This window comes from Molossus molossus, unplaced genomic scaffold, assembly GCF_014108415.1.
Source record: "Molossus molossus isolate mMolMol1 unplaced genomic scaffold, mMolMol1.p scaffold_m16_p_16, whole genome shotgun sequence".
Classification (NCBI taxonomy): Eukaryota; Metazoa; Chordata; class Mammalia; order Chiroptera; family Molossidae; genus Molossus; species Molossus molossus.
Genome location: NW_023425351.1, coordinates 22958813 through 22980137, shown reverse-complemented (window position 1 = coordinate 22980137; position 21325 = coordinate 22958813). Strand labels below are relative to the sequence as shown.

Here is a 21325-nt window from a genome sequence, read left to right as displayed (position 1 = left end):
CCCTGGCTGGTTTGGCTCAGCGCTTAGAGCGTCCTCCTGCAGTCCGGAGAGACCCGGGTTCGGTTCCCGCTAAGGGCATGTACCTTGGTTGCAGTTTGTCCCCAGCCCTGGTTGGTCGAGCGGTGGCAGCCACTCGATGTGTCCCTTTCACATCGATGTTTCCCTCTCTCTCCCTCCCACTCTGTACAAAAAATGGAAAAATGTCCTCGGGTGAGGGTAAAAAAAAAAAAAAAAAGATAAGGGGTTAATAATGGCCTTGGGAAACTTGAAGAGACCATAAAAAAGAAAGATTAATGATTGCCCTAATCCCTGCAATCGACCTCCCCTTCTCCTCTGGAGAAGTCTGTATCAGCCCTGATGCCGATTAAATGGAGCCAGGAGGAATGTGTTTTCTTTGAATGTAGCTATTTATGGTTTTTTTAAATGTTTTTTCTGTATTTTGTTCCTATATAAGCAACGAACAAAGGAAGCTCGGGGCTGGGATTGGGGAGATACCCCCAGCCCGCGGTGTAATAAAGTGTTCCTTTACACTTTGGCTGTCCAGTCTCTGGTTATCTTGCTGACACGTTACAAGTGAACACTAGCAAGAAATGAAAGAAATCCAAGAAATGCCTAATATAGTGCTAATGTTCATGGAAAAACTCAAGTTTTAAAGATTATGAATTAAGACTCATAGAAGCGAATGAAACATTATGAAAGTGCTTTATTAGAACTAAAAGAGTCGCTAGAGGAAAACAAAACAAAACACGCTCAATTTGATTTTCTGAACGCAGGAGCGGAAACCCCCCCCACCGCTGGAACGCTGGGAATTGTAGTCAGCGAGGGGCGAAGATTTCTCAGCGGGAATCAAGCCTAGTGGACGGAGAGGCATTTAGTCCAATCCAGGTTCTTGGGCTCTCATTGGACCCTTCCATTCAACACTTAGTGCATTTCCCTTGGTCACCAATGAATGTTTTAGTGCAAGAAAGCCTTCGCGGATTGGATGTCTTGTCTTCGCGTTGCAAAGGTATCAGCCAATCAGAGGACATCGCCGACGGAGGTTTCAGGGTCATGGGGGAGAATCTGTAGAGCCTTTTTCCGCTGGCGCCCTCGCTGTTTGGCTTCTGGACTAAGTCTGCTGTCTCCAAGGCCGCGGCTGCGAACAGAGGAACCCGCTCCACGCCTCCGGGTTCCTCTGCCTCGTCCGTTGGTGTGGCCCTGATGGTGCGGCAGGCCCCGGACTCCTAAAGCTCTGGAGCGGTACGTAGGGTCCAGGGGCGGCAGACAAAGCGGTGGACCCGGGAAGGCCGCGGAGAGCCGATCCGGCTCCCAGTGGGCGAGTCGGCCTGGGCCGGGGCGCTCGCTCTGCTTGCCTTATCAGGACTCAGCAGTGCGCCCTTTTGGGCTCATTAAAGCGCCCTGCTCCCTGTGTCCTGTGGAATTATTAGCTTTATTCACTTTCTCTCCGTCCCCCGTACATCCGAGTTTTACGACCCTTGGCATTGTTGATGGATGTCATCTCACTTCATCTCTCCAGGTGGTTCTTTGGTAACATTGTATTAGTTTTGTGCACCTGCGTGTCTACACTAAGAGCAGAATGACATGATTGTGTTTGGCTTCATTCAAGAGACCAGTATTCACATCTTTGGACTTTAAAAACCGTTCTTGAGGGCATTCGTGCTGTTAGTAACTCCTTTTGAGGTGGTGTACTGATATATTAGGGCGGTGCAGGACATACCCCCAAATCTGGCGGAATCGAAGTCCCCACACGATCAAGTATTCTTGTTTCGTAATTGCCGGTACTCTATTAATCATCTTAAGTTTTAATTTTCTTTGATCTGGACAACTACTCAGGATTTTTATATGAGGAAACTGAGGCTGGAAGAAGGTGAACCAACTTCTCAAAGAGTTACTGTTAGTAAGGTGAAAGCCAGATCTGATCTCAGTGCTCGTGTTATCTTCAAAGAACTCTCTTTACTGACTAGGTTGTGTGTGTTCCCTCTGTAGCTCTTAGTGTAAGTAAGCTTAATAATTCTTTGAGTTGAATCATAAATCTTGGCTGAAAGAAAAAATCTTTCAGACATTTGCCCAAATACAGGTGGCTCACATCTGTCACCTAACTCCTAGCCTCTCAAAGTGTGGTTCCCCTGACTAGCATAGCCCTCCCCTGGAAGCTTGTTGGAAATGCAGAATTTCAGGCCTCACCTCACCTACTAAATCAGAATCTGCTTTAAATTTTTTATCTAGTTTATGGGAAACAATGTGGTGTTTCCTCAAAAAATTAAAAATTGAACTGCCATTTGACCCAGTGATCCCACTTCTAGGAATATATTCTAAGAAACCTGAAACACCAAACTCCGATGTTCATAGCAGCACTATTTATAATTGCTAAGATCTGGAAACAGCCCAAGTGTCCATCAGTAGATGAGTGGTTAAAAAAGCTTGGTACATATACACAATGGAACAGTATGCAGCTGTAAGAAAGGAAGATCTCTTATCTTTTGAGACGACATGGAGGGACCTGTACAGTATTATCCTAAGCGAAACAAGCCAATCAGAAAAAGACAAATATCACATGATCTCATTTATTTGTGGAATATAATGAACAATACAAGCTGATGAACAAAATAGAAGTAGGGTACAGACTGACAAATCTCAAGAGGAGGATAGGGCGGAGGGAAGAGATAAACCACAGAAGTTATATGCATACATGGGTAATCAGTGGGCACAGACAACAATGCTGAGGGTGGGGTGGTGGTATGGGGAGGAGGGTGTTGGGGAAAAAGGAGAAACATCTGTAACAAAAATAAATAAAAATTGCAAAAAAATACTGACTTATAGAAACCAATAAAAACCTTTGGAAATAAAAAAAAAATTTATCTAATTTATCTTTATCATTGAAAGTATTACAGATGTCCCTTCTTTTTTCCCCTATTGACACCCTCTTCCCTGCCCTCACCCTCCACCTTCTCATAGGTGATCAGGTGCTTGTTAAAGTTTGGGAAGTATCCATTGTCTTATAATGATTTGTCCAAATTGAATCAAACAAAAGGGAAAGTAGAAGGTATGTAGTATGTACATTTGTGTTCTAATGAGACTGAAATAATAAGGACACAGTTTTTTACTTGTATTTTATAGTTTTCTCATTTGCTAGTGAGGATGTGATTTAAAAATGTCTGTATTGGCAATTTTAGTTTGCATCCAAAATTTTAAAATATACATGAATATTTAAATAGTAATTCAAAATTAACTTGTAAGACAAGTGCTGGTCTTAAAAATAAAAAAGCTGAGCTCTGGCCAGTTTGGCTCAGTCAGTCAAGCATCGTCCCATGCATTGAAAGGGCGCCGGTTTGATTTCCCATCAGGGCACATGCTGAGGTTTCTGGTTTGATCCCTGGTCAGTGTGCGTGTTGATGTTTTTCTCTCTCCCTCTCCCTTCCTCTCTCCAAAAATCAATGAAAACATATTTAAATAAATAAATACATAAATAAAAATAAAAAAGCTGAGACAAAAAAAACGTTTAGTTCTACTGACGAATACAATTTCAAGAACTTTTTGTTTACTCACACAATCTGTGCACAGATTTCTCTATACAATTTTGTTCTATTGATTAAGAACTTCTAATCAGCTTCTTTGGAAGGGAGGGGGTAGATTTCCTACTACTGGTGGTTTTTCCAGGTTGTTAATTTGGTTATATGGTAATAAAACTAAAACCTAGTTCCAAATCACTTATCCTCATGTTGTCCAGTAATTAAAGAAAGTGTTTTATACAGTTTTAAAGTTTAGGGTTTTATTCAGATATTCATAGCCATGTTAAAAAGACATGGCATTTATAGACCAACATAAAGTTTATTTTATTATTTTTTTATCCTCACCCAAGGATATTTTTTTGCATTTATCTTCAGATACAGCATGAAGGAGAGAGGGGGGAAAGAGAGAGAAACATTGATGTGAGAGAGACACATCGACTGGTTGCTAACCACAGGACCCCAACCAGGGCTGGGACAAACAGCAACCAACGTATGTGCCCTTAGCAGGAACCAAACCCAGGACTCTGGTCCGTGGGCCGACGCTCTAACCGCTGAGCCAAACCGGCCAGGGCGACCAACATAAAGTTTTGTTTTTTTTTATCCTTGCCCGAGGACATTTTCCATTTTTTGTTCAGGTAGAGTGGGAGGGAGAGAGAGGAACAGAGAGAGAGAGAGAAACATCTATGTGAAAGGAATACATCGAGTGGCTGCCACCCGCACGACCGACCAGGGCTGGGGACAAACTGCAACCGAGGTACGCGCCCTTAGCGGGAACCGAACCCGGGTCTCTCAGGACCGCGGGCCGACGCTCCAACCGCTGAGCCAAACCGGCCAGGGCGATAAAGTTTTAATGTCTCTTATTTTCATCAGGAATCAACTGGTGTGCTTATTAAAATAAATCTTGAGACCTGTCTCTAAGGATTCCTTTAAGGTCTATGGTTGGACCTTGTAATCTAAATTTTAATAATTATCCTAGTTACTGTGTTGTAGGCTATCCAGGTCCACATCTATTTTAGGTGAAAAGTGCAACTAGAAAGCAAGCTTATTTTCTTTCAAACCTAACAATACTCATTATAGAAGGGAAGAGAAGAAAGGTTTTTTTGTTGTTGTTAATGCTCACCTGAGGATATTTTTTCCATTGATTTTTTTAGAGCAAGTAGAAGGGCCCGGCTGGTGTGGCTCAGTGGTTGAGCGTCCACCTGTGCACCAGGAGGTCGCCAGTTTGATTCCTGATCAGGTTCACATGCCTAGGTTCTGGGCCAAATCCCCATTGCGGGGCATGCAGGAGGCGGCCAGTCGATGTTTTCTCTCATCGATACTTTCATCGATGTTTCTATTTCTCTCTCCCTCTCCTTTTATCTTTCTCTAAAATTAATAAAGAAAAATTAAATAAATATAGTGACTTTCTCGTTATTGTTATAAAAAAAAAGTAGAAGCGAGGGAGGGAATGGGAGAGAGAGAGAGAGAGACATGGATGTAAGAGACACATCACTTGGTTGCTTCCCATACTGGGGCTTGAACCTGCAACCCAGGCAAATGCCTTTGACCAGGAATTGAACCTGAGACCCTTTGGTGCCCAGGCCGAAGCTCTAACCACTGAACAACACTGACCAGGGCAAGAGGTCTCCCCTGCCCTTACATTATGGTTCATTGGTTCCTATAAAATTACTCAATTCAGTGAATTTGAAAGGTGATTTATAAATTATTTTGAGGTCTGCCAAATTTGGGAATAAGAGCGAGTAGGGTAGAATGAATGCCAAAATACATTGTTTGAAAACATTTTTCCTATGAAGGCTAACATGTTTATCAAACAATTTAAGTATTTGTGTGAATTGATAGAATTAATACTAAAACACTAAGTGTACCTAATACATGCATTGGGATTAAAATTGTAACTTTTGCTTAATTCTTTCCATTTTCTTAGCTGTTCCATAGCTGTTTTATAAAATTTGCTATGTGAACTCTGTAGTCCACAGAAATATTTGATCATTTAATAGGATTCAAGCAATTCTCAGAGTAATGATACCAAGAATATTAAAATAAGAAAAATGAACTCTTAACACTGAGTTTTGTCTTGAAGTTTTACATAAAAACTCATCTAATTTAGGGGAACAAATCACAGCTTTTGCGTGCCTTTTTTTTTATCCTCACCCGAGGACACTTTTTCATATTTTGTTTGTTCAGATAGAGTGGGAGGGGGAGAGAGAGAGAGACATTGACGTGAAAGGGACACATTGAGTGTTTGCTTCCGGAATGACCCAACCAGGGCCGGGGACAAACTGCAACCGAGGCACGCACCCTTAGCGGGAATCGAACCAGGGTCTCTCTGGATTGCAGGCCAGCTCTCTAACCATTCAGCCAAACCGGCCAGGGTGCATGCCTTTTTTTTACTTTCATTTAAGTGCCATAGGAAATGTAGTGCTTGATCACAGCTTCGGCCTCTGCTCTTTATGTTTGGGTTTTTGATGCCTTGTTGTATTCCTGACCTTATGCAGATCCTTTTTCTTTCTTTAAAAAAATTTTTTTTCTTTATTGAGTTTAGACAGAGAGGGAGGGAGAGGGAGAGAGAGACATTGATAAGAGAGAACATCGCTTGGCCCCCTCCTGCATGCCCCCCACAGGGGACCGGATCCACAACCTGTGCATGTATCCTGATCAGGAATCGAACTGGTGACCTCTTGGTGCATGGGTCGATGCTCAACCACTGAGGCCACACTGGCCACGCTTTTCTTTCCTTTTTTTAAATATATATTTTTATTGATTTTAGAGAGAGAAGAAGGAAGAGGGTTGAGAGAGAGAAATATCAATGTGAGGGAGAAACATTGATCAGCTACCTCCTGCACACACTCTTCTGGGAATAAGCATGTGCCCTGACTGGGAATTGTTGAACCTGCAACCTTTTTTTTTTTTTATCCTCACTCGAGGACATTTTTCCATTTTTTATTCAGATAGAGTAGGAGGGAAAGAGAGGAAGAGAGAGAGAGAGAAACTTCGACATGAAAGGGACACATCGAGTGGCTGCCACCCGCATGACCCAACCAGGGCCGGGGACAAACTGCAACCGAGGTACATGCCCTTAGCAGGAACCGAACCCGGGCCTCTCCGGACCGCAGGCTGACACACTAACCGCTGAGCCAAACCAGCCAGGGCGAACCTGCAACCTTTTGGTGCATGGAACAATGCTCAACCAACTGAGCCACTTTGGCTGGGCCCTATACAGATCCTTATTTGAGATTGCTCCTTATACTGGGCTTTGAGCATTGAAAGCTTTAACTATTTTGACTTTTGTTCATCTCAAAGGAACAAGAAGCCTATAAGTTTTTCAGAATCCTTCCCACAAAATGGTAGTTCTTTAAGGACTCCTTAGATGAGAATGGAGCTCTCCAGTTCCAAGGCCAATATTGTATGCAGAAAGCCTTCACCCTGAGTATTTGCTTAATTGTGCCTTGGCTTTTGGGCCTTTGAGCCAGTAATTGGTTCTACTGGCTCCATTTTGGATAGGGTTTGTGTTGTTGACAGCACATAAAGCTTATGGGTAAGCTGGCTTGTAAACAGGGATATTCAGGCTGTTGATAATAGATGCATCTAAGAGGCAGCATGCCCCCAAACTTGTGTTATCTCTGTATTCAGTCTACTGTTTTTCTTTAAATCTTTTTTAAATTGCCACAATAACTGTAGTATTTTCATTTTCAGAAAATTACCTGCCAAGTACTATCTTGATAAAGCCCTGTTTTCTCTTGGTCCTTTTATTTTGCATTTGCTTGCAGACTTAAAAGTTTTAACTATAAATTTAATGTATTTTATCTGGAATATGATTTTTTTGAATGTTAAAGATCCTTAGCACTGGTTTTACAACTACTTAGAAATCATTCCAGACTTCCAGTCAAGATGGCAGCGTAGGTAAGCGCAGTACTGCGTCCTCCCACAACCACATCAAAATTACAACTAAACTACAGAACAACCATCATTCAGAATCGCCTGAAATCACGCTGAATGGAAGTCCTACAACTATGGAATTAAAGAAGCAGCCACATGGATACTGGTAGGAAGGGCGGAGGCGGAGGGGCTGGCCCCACACCCACGTTTGGCGGATAAAAATCAGGAGTATACCTCGGCTGGGAAGGTCCTCCCTGAGGACTGAGGGGGTCCCCATCCCACACCAGGCACCCTGCTCAGGGTTGCAGTGCCAGGAAGAGAAGTCCCCATAACTTCTGGCTGGAAAAACCAGCGGAAACTGAGGCTCAGGGAGGCTGAGGTGGCTGGAGCCCCAGGCAGCTTCTCTTAAAGGGCCCATGCACGCACGTACTCAGACTCCCTCTACGCTTGGAGGGGCAGCTCAAGGGGCACCAGAGACATACAGGGAAGAACTGAGTGGTTTGGCACTGGAGTGAGGGTTGGAGAGGGGGCTTTCTCCTGGACAAATGTGCTGTCAGAGGCCTTTGTTGCTTTGGTGAGCCCTTCCCTGGGGTGGCAGGCAGTCGCCATATCTGGGACTCCAGCAACCTGGCTCATACTGGTAGCCCTGCCCTGGTGACTCCCTGAGGCCCTGCCCCACCCAACCTTCAGGCCCACCCAAGCTGTTGCCAGTTGCTTCACCATAGGATTGGCCTCTCTTGGATCCTGCTTAAGGTTTTCCTAAACTCTTTCAAACAAGCAGCATCTGGTCTCATACCTCTTGTTAAGTAATACATAGAAACAAACACAGGGAGGCAGCCAAAATGAGGAGACAAAGAAACAGGTCCCGAATGAAAGAACAGAAAAAATCCCCAGGAAAAGAACTAAGCAAAATGGAGATAAGCAACCTAACAGATGCTGAGTTCAAAATACTGCTTATAAGGATGCTCAGTGAACTTAGTGGGGGCCTCAAGAGCATAAAAAAGGACCAGTCAGAAATGAAGGATGCACAGTCAGAAATGAAGGAGGCACTAACTGAAATAAAGAATAATTTACACAGATTCAGCGGTAGAGTAGGTAAAACCAAGAAGCAAACCGTCAATTTGGAATATAAGGAAGCAAAAAACACCCAATCAGAACAACAAAAAGAATAAAGAATCCAAAAAAATGAGGATAGTGTAAGGAGCCTCTGGGACAACTTCAAACATGCCAACATTCACATCATAGGGGTGCCAGAAGGAGAAGAGAGAGAACAAAAAACTGAAACCCTATTTGAAACAATGATGGCAGAAAACTTTCATAACTTGGTGAAGGAAACAGACATACAAGTCCAGGAAGCACAGACAGTCCCAAACAAGATGAACCCCAACAGGCCCACACCAAGACACATCATCAAAATGCAAAAGGTTCAAGACAAAGAGAGAACCTTAAAAGCAGCAAGAGAAAAGCAGTTAAGTTACCTACAAGGGAGTTCCCATAAGACTGTCAGCTGATTTCTCAAAAGAAACTTTGCAGGCCAGAAGAGAGTGGCAAGTAATATTCAGAGTGATGTAAAGCAAGAACCTACGACCAAGATTACTCTATCCTGCAAAGCTGTCATTTAGAATCGATGGCCATATAAAGACTTTCCCAGACAAGAAAAAGTTAAAGGAATTCATCACCACCAAACCATTATTATATGAAATGTTGAAGGGTCTTTTTGAAGAAAAAGATAAAATATATGAACAAACAAAATGGCAATGAATACATATCTATCAACAATGGAGTCTACAAACAAAATGAACAGGAAGAACAGAAACATTCTCATGGATACAGAGAACATTTTGTTGGTTGCCAGATGGGAGGGGGATCAGGGGAATGGGTGAAAAAGGTGAAGGGATTAAGAAGAACAAATTGGTTGCTAGACTGACAAACCTCAAAGGGGAGGGGATTAGGGGGTGGGAAGAAATAAACCAAAGAACTTATATGCATAACCAATGGACACAGACAACAGTGTGGGAAAAGGCGGGAGGAGGGTGGGAGTGGGGAAGAGGGGGTCAATGGGGGAAAAATGAGGAACATCTGTAATACATTCAACAATAAAGATTTAAAAAAAAAGAAATCATTCCAATTTATTGAAAAATCTTATGGTGTTCATTGATTTTTGACTGCATGTAACTTTTAACTATTATTTATTGACCATTTACTATGTGCCAGGCACCAGTCTAAACCCTTTACCTGTATTTTATTTTATTAAAATACATTTTAAAAATGAATTTATTGGGATGACATTGGTTAATAAAATTATACAGGTTTCAGGTATAGAAATCTACAATATGTCACCAGTATATTGTTTATTTATTTTAGAGAGAGGGAGGGAGGGAGTGAGAGAGAGAGAGAGAGAGAGAGAAACATGGACTTGTGATTCCAGTTATGCATTCGTTGGTTGATTTTTGTATGTGCCCTGTCTGGGGATTGAACCCCAAACCCTGTATATTAGAACAGTGCCCTAACCAACTGAGCTACCGGGTTAGTTTGGACAATATACCATTTGCTAGATGCTATAACTAACCCCATTTTACAGATTAAGTACAGATAAAGAGTTTAAGTGATTTGCTTAAAATCACAATTAACAAGTGGTGGGGCCTGAGTCTGACTCATTGAGAGCCTGCCTTTTGATATTGAATGTATAAATAGCTTTCCTGGGAGTAGTATCTTTCTCTCTCACCCCATCTTAGTCATGTTGCTTTATTCTTAATAATTTTGTAAATTTCAATACATGGTAAAACCAGTTCTACTTTGTTATCTTTTCCCCCAAAATAACTTGAATAGCCTTTCTAGAGTTACAATTTTGTCTCCAACACCTTCCCCCAGTAGGCAATGCTATTGAAATTATCATTGAATTAATTAATTAATTAATTTATTTATTTTTATCCTCACCCGAGGACATTTTTCGATATTTTGTTCAGATAGAGTGAGTGGGAGAGAGAGAGAGAGAAACATCGACGTGAAAGCGACACATCGAGTGGCTGCCACCCACATGACCCAACCAGGGCCGGGGACAAACTGCAACCAAGGTACGTGCCCTTAGCGGGAACCGAACCCGGGTCTCTCCGGACCGCAGGCCGACGCTCTAACCGCTGAGCCAAACCGGCCAGGGCTGAATTTATTAATTTATGGAAAGTATTTACACCTTTATATTCTTCCTAATAAGGAGCATATTGTGTAACTTGGTTAATTGAAATTATTTTTAACTTTCTGCTTTCATGAAGATTATTTTGAAATATTTTCTTTGGCTTTTGTATGTTTAGCATGTTACATTTTCTAAAATATCCTGTTCACTTTTATGGGGAAAGAGTATGCTGAATTTAAAAAAATTGTATGGGAAGTGTAAAGACTGCTGACCAGTTTAGGAGATAGTGAATAAGATTTTAGCCCAGTTCTATGCTATACTAACTTTTGTCATATGTGGTAAATTATTTAACTTCTCTATGACGTTTACTCATCTGTCAAATGAATCAACCAAATTCTGAACATGGCACACTCAAAGATGAACAGGTGTGCTTAGATTTTGTTCAGATTCACTCTGACTTCCCAAACTCCATTGGCCTGAGGCCCAGGGTAAGATACCCTTCTTGGTTCCTTTGTTCAGAGCGTTCTTTGACTCTTTCTTTTTTCCTAGTGGATTTTATCTTTCGTAGACTCAGTTTGCTGCATTTTCTTCATAGATGAATAAGAAAGAAGCTGTCAGTTAGCCACTTTTCCCTGAGGTGGGACTTGGGCACCAGAAATGTTCTAGAGAAAAAAACACTGACAGTGTTACAGTTTGAGAAGTGTAGCAAAGGTTACAAGCTTGAATTGTAAAGATCTTGTTTATTATAGTATTTTAGTGTTAAAATATGTATTGCTAAAAGGGACTTATTGAAATATTGAATATGACGTATGTTTTTTAAATATTGTGCACACATAAATAACTTTTTTTTTTTAAGTCAGCTTCTTATGTTCATTTTACTTAACTGTGGAATTGCCCATTCTTTTTTTGTGATTTACATTCATCTGTTTCTTCCTAGAGATATTGTAATCCTGATTATTTAACAAGTGCCATAATATACTTCAGCAGTCTAGAACTAATTTTGCAAACTATTTCTACAGAGTTTAAGAAGATTTTGTTCATGTACGTGGCATAGAAGATGAATTCTTCCTCCTCCACCATGAATGAAGAACCTGATGCTCTATCGGTAGTTAACCAGCTACGGGATCTAGCAGCAGATCCATTAAATAGAAGAGCCATTGTCCAGGATCAGGGATGTTTGCCTGGCCTTATTTTATTTATGGACCATCCCAATCCCCCTGTTGTCCACTCGGCTTTGCTCGTAAGTTGCTTTTAGTAGTTTCAGTTTTCAGTATTGTAATTTTGCAATTAAGGAGAATTTGAAGAAGTGTTAGATGACATGCTAAAAAATTAATTGTCTGTATTTCTGTATGTGCAGTTATATATGTATGTGACAATCCTTTGACAGAAATGGCAGCTGCTACATGCATGCATTATATCATGTCAGTTACAGATAGTTACCGAGAGTGGCACTTAATTGTTTTTTTCTTTTTCTTCTTTTTCTTTATTGATTTGAGAGAGAGAGGAATGGAGAAGGACAGAGAGATAGAAACATTGATGATAGATAACATCATTTGGCCACTTCCTGCATGCCCCTCACTGGGAATTGGGCCTGCGACCTGGGCATGTGCCCTGACAGTGAGTCGAACTGGCGACCTCTTGGTGCATGGGTCGACGCTCAACCACTGAGCCACACCGGCTGGACTTGTTTTCACTTTTAACAGCTTTATTAAGATCTAAATCACACCATATAATTAATCTACTTACAGTGTACAATTCACTGGTTTTTAGTATATTTCACAGAGTTGTGCAACCATCATCACAATCAATTTTAGAACATTTATCACCTCAGAAAGAAACTCTATTCTTTACCTATTCCCCAGATCCCCACTTTGCTTCGTTAAGTGGCCACTACTTTCTTTTTTTTTTTTTTATCCTCACCCGAGGACATTTTTCCATTTTTTTGTTCATACAGAGTGGGAGGGAGAGAAAGGAAGAGAGAGAGAGAGAGAAACATCGACATGAAAGGGACACATCGAGTGGATGCCTCCCGCATGACCCAGCCGGGGCCAGGGACAAACTGTAACTGAGGTACGTGCCCCTAGCAGGAACTGAACCCGGGTATCTGTGGACTGCAGGCTGACGCTCTAACCGCTGAGCCAAACTGGCCAGGGCAGCCACTACTTTCTATCTTTCTGTGTTTGCCTATTTCAGCAAAAAAGCCTATATATTTTTAATACAAATAGAATCTTATGTGGTTTTTGTGACTGGTTTTTTTCACTGAGCATAATGTTTTCAAGGTTTGTTCACACTCATCAGTACTTTATTCCTTTTTATAGCTGAATACTATTTCATTGTAGGGATATTCCACTTTCTGTTGAATTGTATTGTTTTAATAAAAGATGAGAAGGAGCCCTGGTCGGTTTGGCTCAGCGGTAGAGCATCAGCCTGTGGTCTAGAGAGACCCGGGTTCGGTTCCCGCTAAGGACATGTACCTCGGTTACAGTTTGTCCCCGGCCCTGGTTGGGTTGTGCGGGTGGCAACCACTCGATGTGTCCCTTTCACGTCGAAGTTTCTCTCTCTCTTGCTCCCACTCTATCTGAACAAAAAATGGAGAATTGTCCTCGAGTGAGGATAAAAAAAAAAAAAAAAAAGATGAGAAGGAAAGTTAAAGAAAGGAGAGGAAAAGAAAAACATAAGGATCATAACTAATAATACAGTAGGAACTATCATATTATAAGAAGTTTGGGGGCTAGAACAACATGTTAAAGAACAACAGAAGGCAGTGAGGCAAATCCAGAACGTGATCATTTCTGGAGTTCAAATAATCTGGTTTCATAAACAATAAATGGCATTAGAAGTAAAGCCAGTTAGGGTGGAGAAGGGGGATAGTAGTAACTGTTTTAGATTAAAAAGAGACTTGAGGGACATATCAGCCAGGTGTAGTATGTGGATCTGATTTGGATCCCTATTTGAACAAATCAACCATAAACATATTTTTAGACTGCTTGAAATGAATAAAGATCTGATAGTAGATGATATTAAAGAACCCTCATCTTTTTGTCTTTCTTTTTTTTTTTTTTTTTTTTTTAATCCTCACCTGAGGATATTTTTTCCATTTTTTTGTACAGATAGAGTGGGAGGGAGGGAGAGGAAGGGAGAGAGAGAGAGAGAAACATCGACGTGAAGGGACACATCGAGTGGCTGCCACCCGCACGACCAACCAAGGCCGGGGACAAACTGCAACCAAAGTACGTGCCCTTAGCGGGAACCGAACCCGGGTCTCTCCGGACCGCAGGCTGACGCTCTAACCGCTGAGCCAAACTGGCCAGGGCGAACCCTCATCTTTTTGCAGGGTATTATAATAGTATCATTCAGTTAATTGAAAAACCATTAACTTCTTAAGGATGTACTAAAGTACTTATAAATGAAATGATATGTTCTCTAGCATTTGCCATAAAATACTCCATTGTGGTTTACCAGCAGGGGAGGTAGATGAAACAACCACTGCCAAGTGGTTGATAATTATTGAATCTGAATGATGGGTACATGGAGGTCAACACATGTTTTCTTTCTACTTTTGTGTCTTAAAAAAAATGTTTCTATTGATTTTTTTAGAGAGAGAGGAAGGGAGAGAGAGATAGAAACAACGATGAGCAAGAACATCGATCGGCTGCTTCCCTGCATGCCCCACACTGGGGACTGAGCCTGCAACCCAGGCATTTGCCCTGACCAGGAATTGAATCGGGACCTTTCAGTCCATGGGGTGTTCAGTCCACTGAGCCACACTGGCTGGGTGTACTTTTGTGTCTTCTAAAGCTTTCATAACAAAATGTTTAAAAGAAAAATAATGTAAACAATTTTAAACTCATTGTCCTTAAGGACCCATGATAAATTCTTCTTTAGTCTCATTTCACAAGTTTATACAGAAAATAATACTTTAGTAAATTAAATGATATAATACAGATTTCCTATTTTACCTTTATATTTTTATCCTCACCGGAAGACATTTTTCCATTTTTTGTTCAGGTAGAGTGGGAGGGAGAGAGGAACAGAGAGAGAGAGAGAAACATCGATGTGAAAGGAACACATCGAGTGGCTGCCACCCGCACAACCGACCAGGGCTGGGGACAAACTGCAACCGAGGTACGCGCCCTTAGCGGGAACCGAACCCGGGTCTCTCAGGACCACAGGACGACACTCTAACCGCTGAGCCAAACTGGCCAGGGCCTATTTTACCTTTATAGAATGACATTTGAGCCCTGGCCAGTTTGGCTCAGCGCTTAGAGCATTGGCCTGCAGTCCAGAGAGACTTGGGTTCGGTTCCCATTAAGGGCATGTACCTTGTTTGCAGTTTGTCCCTGACCCTGGTTGGGTTGTGCGGGTAGCAGCCACTCGATGTGTCTCTCTTACATCGATGTTTCTCTCTCTGTCTCTCTCTCTGTCTCTCTCTCTCTCTTTCTCTCTCTCCCTCCCACTCTATATGAACAAAAAATGGAAAAATGTCCTCTAGGGAGCATAAAAAAAAATTAGAATGATGTTTGACAAGCAAAACAGACACTTATATAAATGAACAGTAGTAATAAATGGGGGAGTTTGCATGACCCCTAATTTTGGTCCTTTTTCAGTAAGAATTGCAGTAAGAATGAGAAGAGAGATAGCGTTGGTCTCTATATAGGGACTTGGGGTTGAAGGAACTAAGAAAAAGGACTAGACTTGAACCTGTTTAAATCCAGAAGGCAAGTGGTTATTAGGGTGGGAGAAGTTTGAGGAAAAGGCTCTCATAGTTGTTAAAAATGGTAAAGGTTGGTAACTGGGGAGAGTGGTGAGATTATTCACAAGTGTTCAGGGGCTGATTAGTTTGGTAACACTGAATTGATACACTTATGACTTACGAAACTTCTTTTTCATCTCAATTCAAGCCTACTATAGGCCCTGAGAGCCAAATAGTTGAATTTGTTCAGGGTCGATTCTTGGCTATGTACGTTGGACAGAACAACTATTCAAGGGAGTGGAGGATTTTGGGAAGAGAGTGCTTGAAATGGTCGACTGTAGCTGCTAGGCTGAATAGGAAGGGAAGTCAAGTCATGGAGGAACAGAGCTAAAGAGAAAGTGGAGGGATCAGTGGTGGGTGAAATTTATTAAGGAGGTTGAGGAACAGGTGTATGTTTTTGTAATTTCATTTTAGCCCCACTATTGGCTTATTAGCTGTACCATTTTTTAAAAACATATTTTCTCTTTATTGATTTTAGAGAGAGAGGAAGGGATAGAAACATGGATGAGAGAGAACACTGATTGGCTGCCTCCTGCACGTCCCCCACTGGGGACCTGGCCCACAACCTGTGCATGTGCCATGACCAGGAATTGAACCAGTGACCTTTTGGTGCATGGATCGATGCTCAACCAGTGAGCCACACCGGCTGGGCTAGCTGAACCCTTTTTTTAAATTTTAATTTTTGTGTATGATTGCTCTAGGTTTACAATATGCATCTTTAACTTAGCACAGTATACTTTTAAATAAATCATACACTTCATGTATAATGTTAGAAACTTAAAACATTATATTTCCATTTCCCCCACCCATCCTTTATGCTGTTTTTTGTCATACTCTTTGATTTCTACATGTTAAAAAAATCTATAGTTTTTTTTTGTTTGTTTTAAACAGATATCTTTGAAAAAGATTACATTTAAGAAAATCAAATGTAGTCCTGGCTGGTTTGGCTCAGCGGTTGGAGCGTCAGCCTGTGGTCCAGAGAGACCTGGGTTTGGTTCCCTCTAAGGGCACGTGCCTTGGTTGCAGTTTGTCCCCGACCCTGGTTGGTCGTGTGGGTGGCAGCCACTCGATGTGTCCCTTTCACGTCGATGTTTCTCTCTCTCTCTCTCTTCCTCTCTCCCTCCCACTTTAAAAAAAAAAAAAATCAAATGTATCTACCATATCTGGTGTTCTTCACTCCTTTGCATCTATTCACACGTCTGCTAGTGTCCTTTTTATTTTGCCTGAAGAACATCAACATGTTTTGTATTGCAGGTTTGCTGTTTCTTCAGTACTTTTAAAAGGTGTTTCTTGTCTGGCCCATATGATTTTTTTTTTATCCTCACCTGAGGACTTTTTTTTTGCATTTATCTTCAGATAGAGCTGGAGGGAGAAAGGGAGGAAGAGAGAGAGAGAAACATTGACATGAGAGGGACACATTGACTGGTTGCCACCCACATGACCCCAACGAGGCAGGGCACAAACTGCAACCAAGGTACGTGCCCTTAGCGGGAACCGAACCTGGGACTTTCTGGTCCACAGGCCGAAGCTCTAACCACTGAGAAAACCAGCCAGCGCTGGCCCATATGATTTCTAATAAGACTCCTGTACTTCTTACCTTTGTCTCACTCTATACAATGCCTTTTTCTGGCTTTTGTGAGTTTGTCACTGGTTTTTAGCAAATGATTATGATGTGCTTCAAATGGGTGGTTTTCTTTTGCTTGACATTTGTTGAGCTTTTTGGGTTTGTGGGTTTATAGTTTTTATAAATTTTGGGAAATTGTTATTTATTGTTTTCAAGTTTTTTCTGTCTCCTCTTACTCTTCTGGAACTTCAGTTACATGTGTGTTAGATATTTCATGTTGCCCCTTGGGTCACTGTTGTACTGTCTTTTTTTTTTTTCTTCAATTCTCACCTGAGAATACTTTTCCATTTATCTTCAGATAGAGTGGGAGGGAGGGGGAGAGAGAAAGAGAGAGAGAAACATCAATGTGAGAGAGACACATTGATTGGTGGCCTCCCGCAGGACCCCAGCGAGGGCTGGGAACGAACCTCAACAGAGGTATATGCCCTTGACCGAAATCGAACCCGAGACTCTTTGGTCCATGGGCCGACGCTCTAACTGCTGAGCCAAACAGGCCAGGGCACATACCTGGTAATTTTTTTTTTTTTTTCATCCTCACCTGAGGACTTTTTTGCATTTATCTTCAGATAGAGCGGGAGGGAGAGAGGGTAGAAGAGAGAGAAACATTGATGTGAGAGAGACACATTGACTGCTTGTCACCCACATGACCCCCCGGGGACAAACTGCAACCGAGGTACGTGCCCTTAGCGGGAACCAAACCTGGGACTCTCCGGTCCACCGATGCTCTAACCGCTGAGCCAAACCGGCCACGGCCATACCTGGTAATTTTTTACTTTTATCCTCACTCGAGGACATTTTTTGATATTTTGTTCAGATAGAATGGGAGGGAGAGAGACAGAGAAACATTGACGTGAAAGGAACACATCCAGTGGTTGCCACCCACATGACCCAACCAGGGCCGGGAACAAACTGCAACCGAGGTTTGTGCCCTTAGCGGGAACCGAAACCGGGTCTCTATGGACCATAGGCTGACGCTCTAACTGCTGAGCCAAACCAGCCAGGGCATACTTGGTAATTTTTAATGAGATGTCTGACATTACACATTTTAAGGTTTTGGGTTTTTGGATTTTTTTGGTATCTCTATAAATATTCTTGTGCTTTTTTCTGGGTTGCAGTTAAGTTACTTGGAATGAGTTTGATCCTTTTAAGACTTGCTTTGAAGCTTTGTAGAGTGAGTTCAAAGCAGCTTGTATCCTATGATATCACTGCTACTAAGGGGAGGCTTTTCTGAGAATTCTCCCTGATTCCTCAATACATGTGAGGTATTTTTATGTCTGGTTGTTGGTATCACAAACTCTTCTCAGCCAGTGTGAGCTTTAGGCATTTTTTTTCCTACTTTCTAGTGGTCTTTTGCCCCCAATCATGTGCAAGATTAAACCAAAGATTCTTTGGGGCCCCTCAAGGGATCCTTGGAGTGAGTGCCCTTGCCGTGGAGAGCCCTCCTCTCTATTATTCTGCTCTGCAGTTTCTTATTACCTAGAGTATTTTCTGACACCAACCAATTCTCTGATCCTCTGTAGACACCAGCTGAGTGTTCAACAATCCAGTTGAATTCTGACACTAACCACCTGGAGCTGTTAAACTTCCCAGGTTTAAGGCTTAGTGCCACAAGACTGCCCTCTCTGCAAAGGCCAGTTACAAGTATCAGGTCACCCGTATTTCTGACTGAGCAGCTATAAATTGGGTGTTACGTTGACCCCCTTCTCAGTTTGATAATTTACTAGAATGGCTTACAGAACTGAGGAAGCCACTTTATTTATGTTTACTAGTTTATGATACAGGATACACATGAACAGGTAGGTACATCGGGCAAGGTCTGGAAGGGTCCTGAGCCCAGGAACTTCTGTTCCTGTGGAGTTGGAGTACACCATCCTCCTGGCAGGCAGGTGTAGTCACCATTTCAGAAACTTGAATCTCCTTGTCTAAGACTTTTTATAGGGCTCAGTCTTGTCTTTATGAACAATAAGACACTCCTGCTCCCCCCCCCCCCCCCAGTTCCAAGGGCTTTAGGAGCTTTGTGCTAGGAACCAGAGAGAGAACAAATATTTGTTTTTTATTATAATGTACCACTCCAACCTCCCCAACTCTGACCCCCTAACTCAGCAAGACCAGTGAGCTCCATCTGGGCTCCCCCTCCTTGTGCCACAGTCTGGAAACTGCCTCCAAAGCAGTAAGATGGGGCAATTGTAGGGCGCACTTTGTCACTTCACTTCTCTCAGGGTTATAGTTCTGTGCTGCCTCTTGTCCTGGTTATCAGTGTCTAATGGAGGGACAGCAGTTCCAGTCGCAGGTAATCCTTTAAGGACTGAAGTGAAAATCAAGGTAGGAGAAGTTGTAGAAAAGGTAGGCAATTGTAGTCAGAGAGAGGCTGTTAAATTTGTGGGTCTCTAGATGGTACTGTTTTTGGTAAAGGCCAGGCATGTTGGAAATGGAGTGTGGAGGACCAGTAGGAAATGTGAAGGTCAGTGGATTGAGATGACAGAGTTTTGGATGGTGTAGTTCACAGAGGTATTCTGAAAATCACATACCAAAGTCGGGTGGATGATGATGGATTATGGAGTCTGTGGAACAGCTAATGAAATCCCTAAAGAATCGGTATGTCGAATGAGATACTTGCAAAATGTACCTTATATTTTAAGGGAAAAGCACCCTAGAAAAATTGAACTCAGGAAGTAGAAATCTGTGAGGTAATTTTATCTTTTGCTTTTCAGGAAAAAAAGACATTTTACAGGTGAATTGTAAAACTAGAAGCAGTTGATTCCATTAAGTAGTTGTATGTTTTGCCCCCCTCAGCAGTTTATTTTAATTCCTATGTGAAAAGCATCTAGGGAAATTATGGCTATAGGGACTACTCCCTGAAATTAATAAGTGGAATATAGTTCCTTGTATCCCGGACATGATGAAGTGGTGAAAATAAAACAAACAGCCTAATTTTGACCTTGCAGATAAGTGAGGAACTTTCATTTCAAAGAGCAGAATCAGTTACTTCAGCTAAAAGGATCATTTTTCCCCAAGAGGACATTTCTGATGATCACATTTAAAGAAAGGTTTCTAAACACTTCAAAACCAATTGATTCGCCCTGACCAATTTTGCTCAGTGGTTAGAGCATTAGCCTGCGGTCCAGAGAGACCTGGTTCAGTTCCCGCTAAGGGCACATACTTGGTTGCAGTTTGTCCCCGGCCCTGGTTGGGTCGTGCGGGAGGCAGCCACTCGATGTGTCCCTTTTACGTCGATGTCTTTCTCTCTCTCTCTCTCTCTCCCCCTTTCTTTCTCTCTCTCTTTCTCTTTCTCTCCTTCCCACTCTATCTGAACAAAAAAATGGAAAAATGTCCTCAGGTGAGGATAAAAACAAAAACAAAAAACCAATTGATTCTAAAAACAAACGGCTGTTTTTTTCTTGCAGTAAGTTAGTAGGGGGTTTAATTTTGAATAGTCTGGACATGTGAATTAATGTCTTACTGTTTCTGCTGTAGGCTCTTCGATACTTAGCAGAATGCCGTGCTAACAGAGAAAAGATGAAGGGAGAACTGGGTATGATGTTAAGCTTGCAAAACGTTATGCAGAAGTAAGTACAATAGTGTCCCCAAATGTAGTAGAAATGTGGATCATCTTGTTAAATGTGTATTGATGATTAATATATAATTTTACTGACATTTTCGTTCTAATACGGGATATACGTCCAAAAATGTTATGATGGTCTTATTATTTTTTTAACAGTTTTTTTTTTTTTTTAATTGATTTTAGACAGAGAGGAAGGGAGAGGGAGTGAGAGATAGAAATATCGATGAGAGAGAACATCGACTGGCCACCTCCTGCATGCCTCCCACTGGGGTTTTGGCCCACAACCTGGGCATGTGCCCTGACTGGGAACCAAACTGGCATCCTCTTGGTCCATGAGTCAGTGCTCAACCACTGAGCCACACTGGTTGGGCTCTTCTTCTTCTTTTTTTTGGCAGTGTTATTTTTTTTATTTGACACCCAAATTAAAGGCCACAAAAACAAAAATAATCAAGTGGGAGTACATCAAACTATAAAGCCTCTTTTTTATTTATTTAAAAAAATTTTTTTATTTTTAATTTTTTTAATTAATTTGTTTTTGTTACAGATGTTTCTCAGTTTTTCCCCCACTGACACCCCTCCTCCCCTTTTCCCCTGCTCTATCCCCAGCTTCGTTGTCTGTGTTCATTGATCATACATATATGCATGTAAGTTCTGTGGTTTATCTCTCCCCCCCAAGCCCCCCTTTTCTGAGGCTTGTCAGTCTGTACCCCACCTCTATGTCTCTGGGTTAATTTTGTTCAGCAGTTTGTTTAGTTCATTATATTCCACAAATAAGTGAGATCATGTGATATTTGTCTTTCTCTACTTGGCTTGTTTCGCTTAGCATAATACTCTCCAGGTCCTTCCATGCAGTCTCAAAGGATAAGAGATC

The 21325-nt window shown here is 41.8% G+C and overlaps 1 protein-coding gene across 3 annotated transcripts in view; it reads left to right on the top strand.

The window, feature by feature from the left end:
* Positions 1-1058: 1058 nt before the first annotated feature.
* Positions 1059-21325, top strand: part of ARMC1 (armadillo repeat containing 1) — a 50166-nt gene continuing 29899 nt past the window's right edge. The window contains exons 1-3 of one of the 3 annotated variants that reach the window (XM_036264269.1): positions 1059-1239; positions 11535-11755; positions 20367-20458. In XM_036264269.1, the coding sequence (XP_036120162.1) occupies positions 11573-11755; positions 20367-20458 (275 nt within the window). In that variant the 5' untranslated portion in view covers positions 1059-1239; positions 11535-11572. Of the gene's footprint in view, positions 1240-10438; positions 10460-11534; positions 11756-20366; positions 20459-21325 lie in introns of those variants that run through there. The other 2 variants (XM_036264272.1, XM_036264270.1) reach the window with 2 other exon arrangements.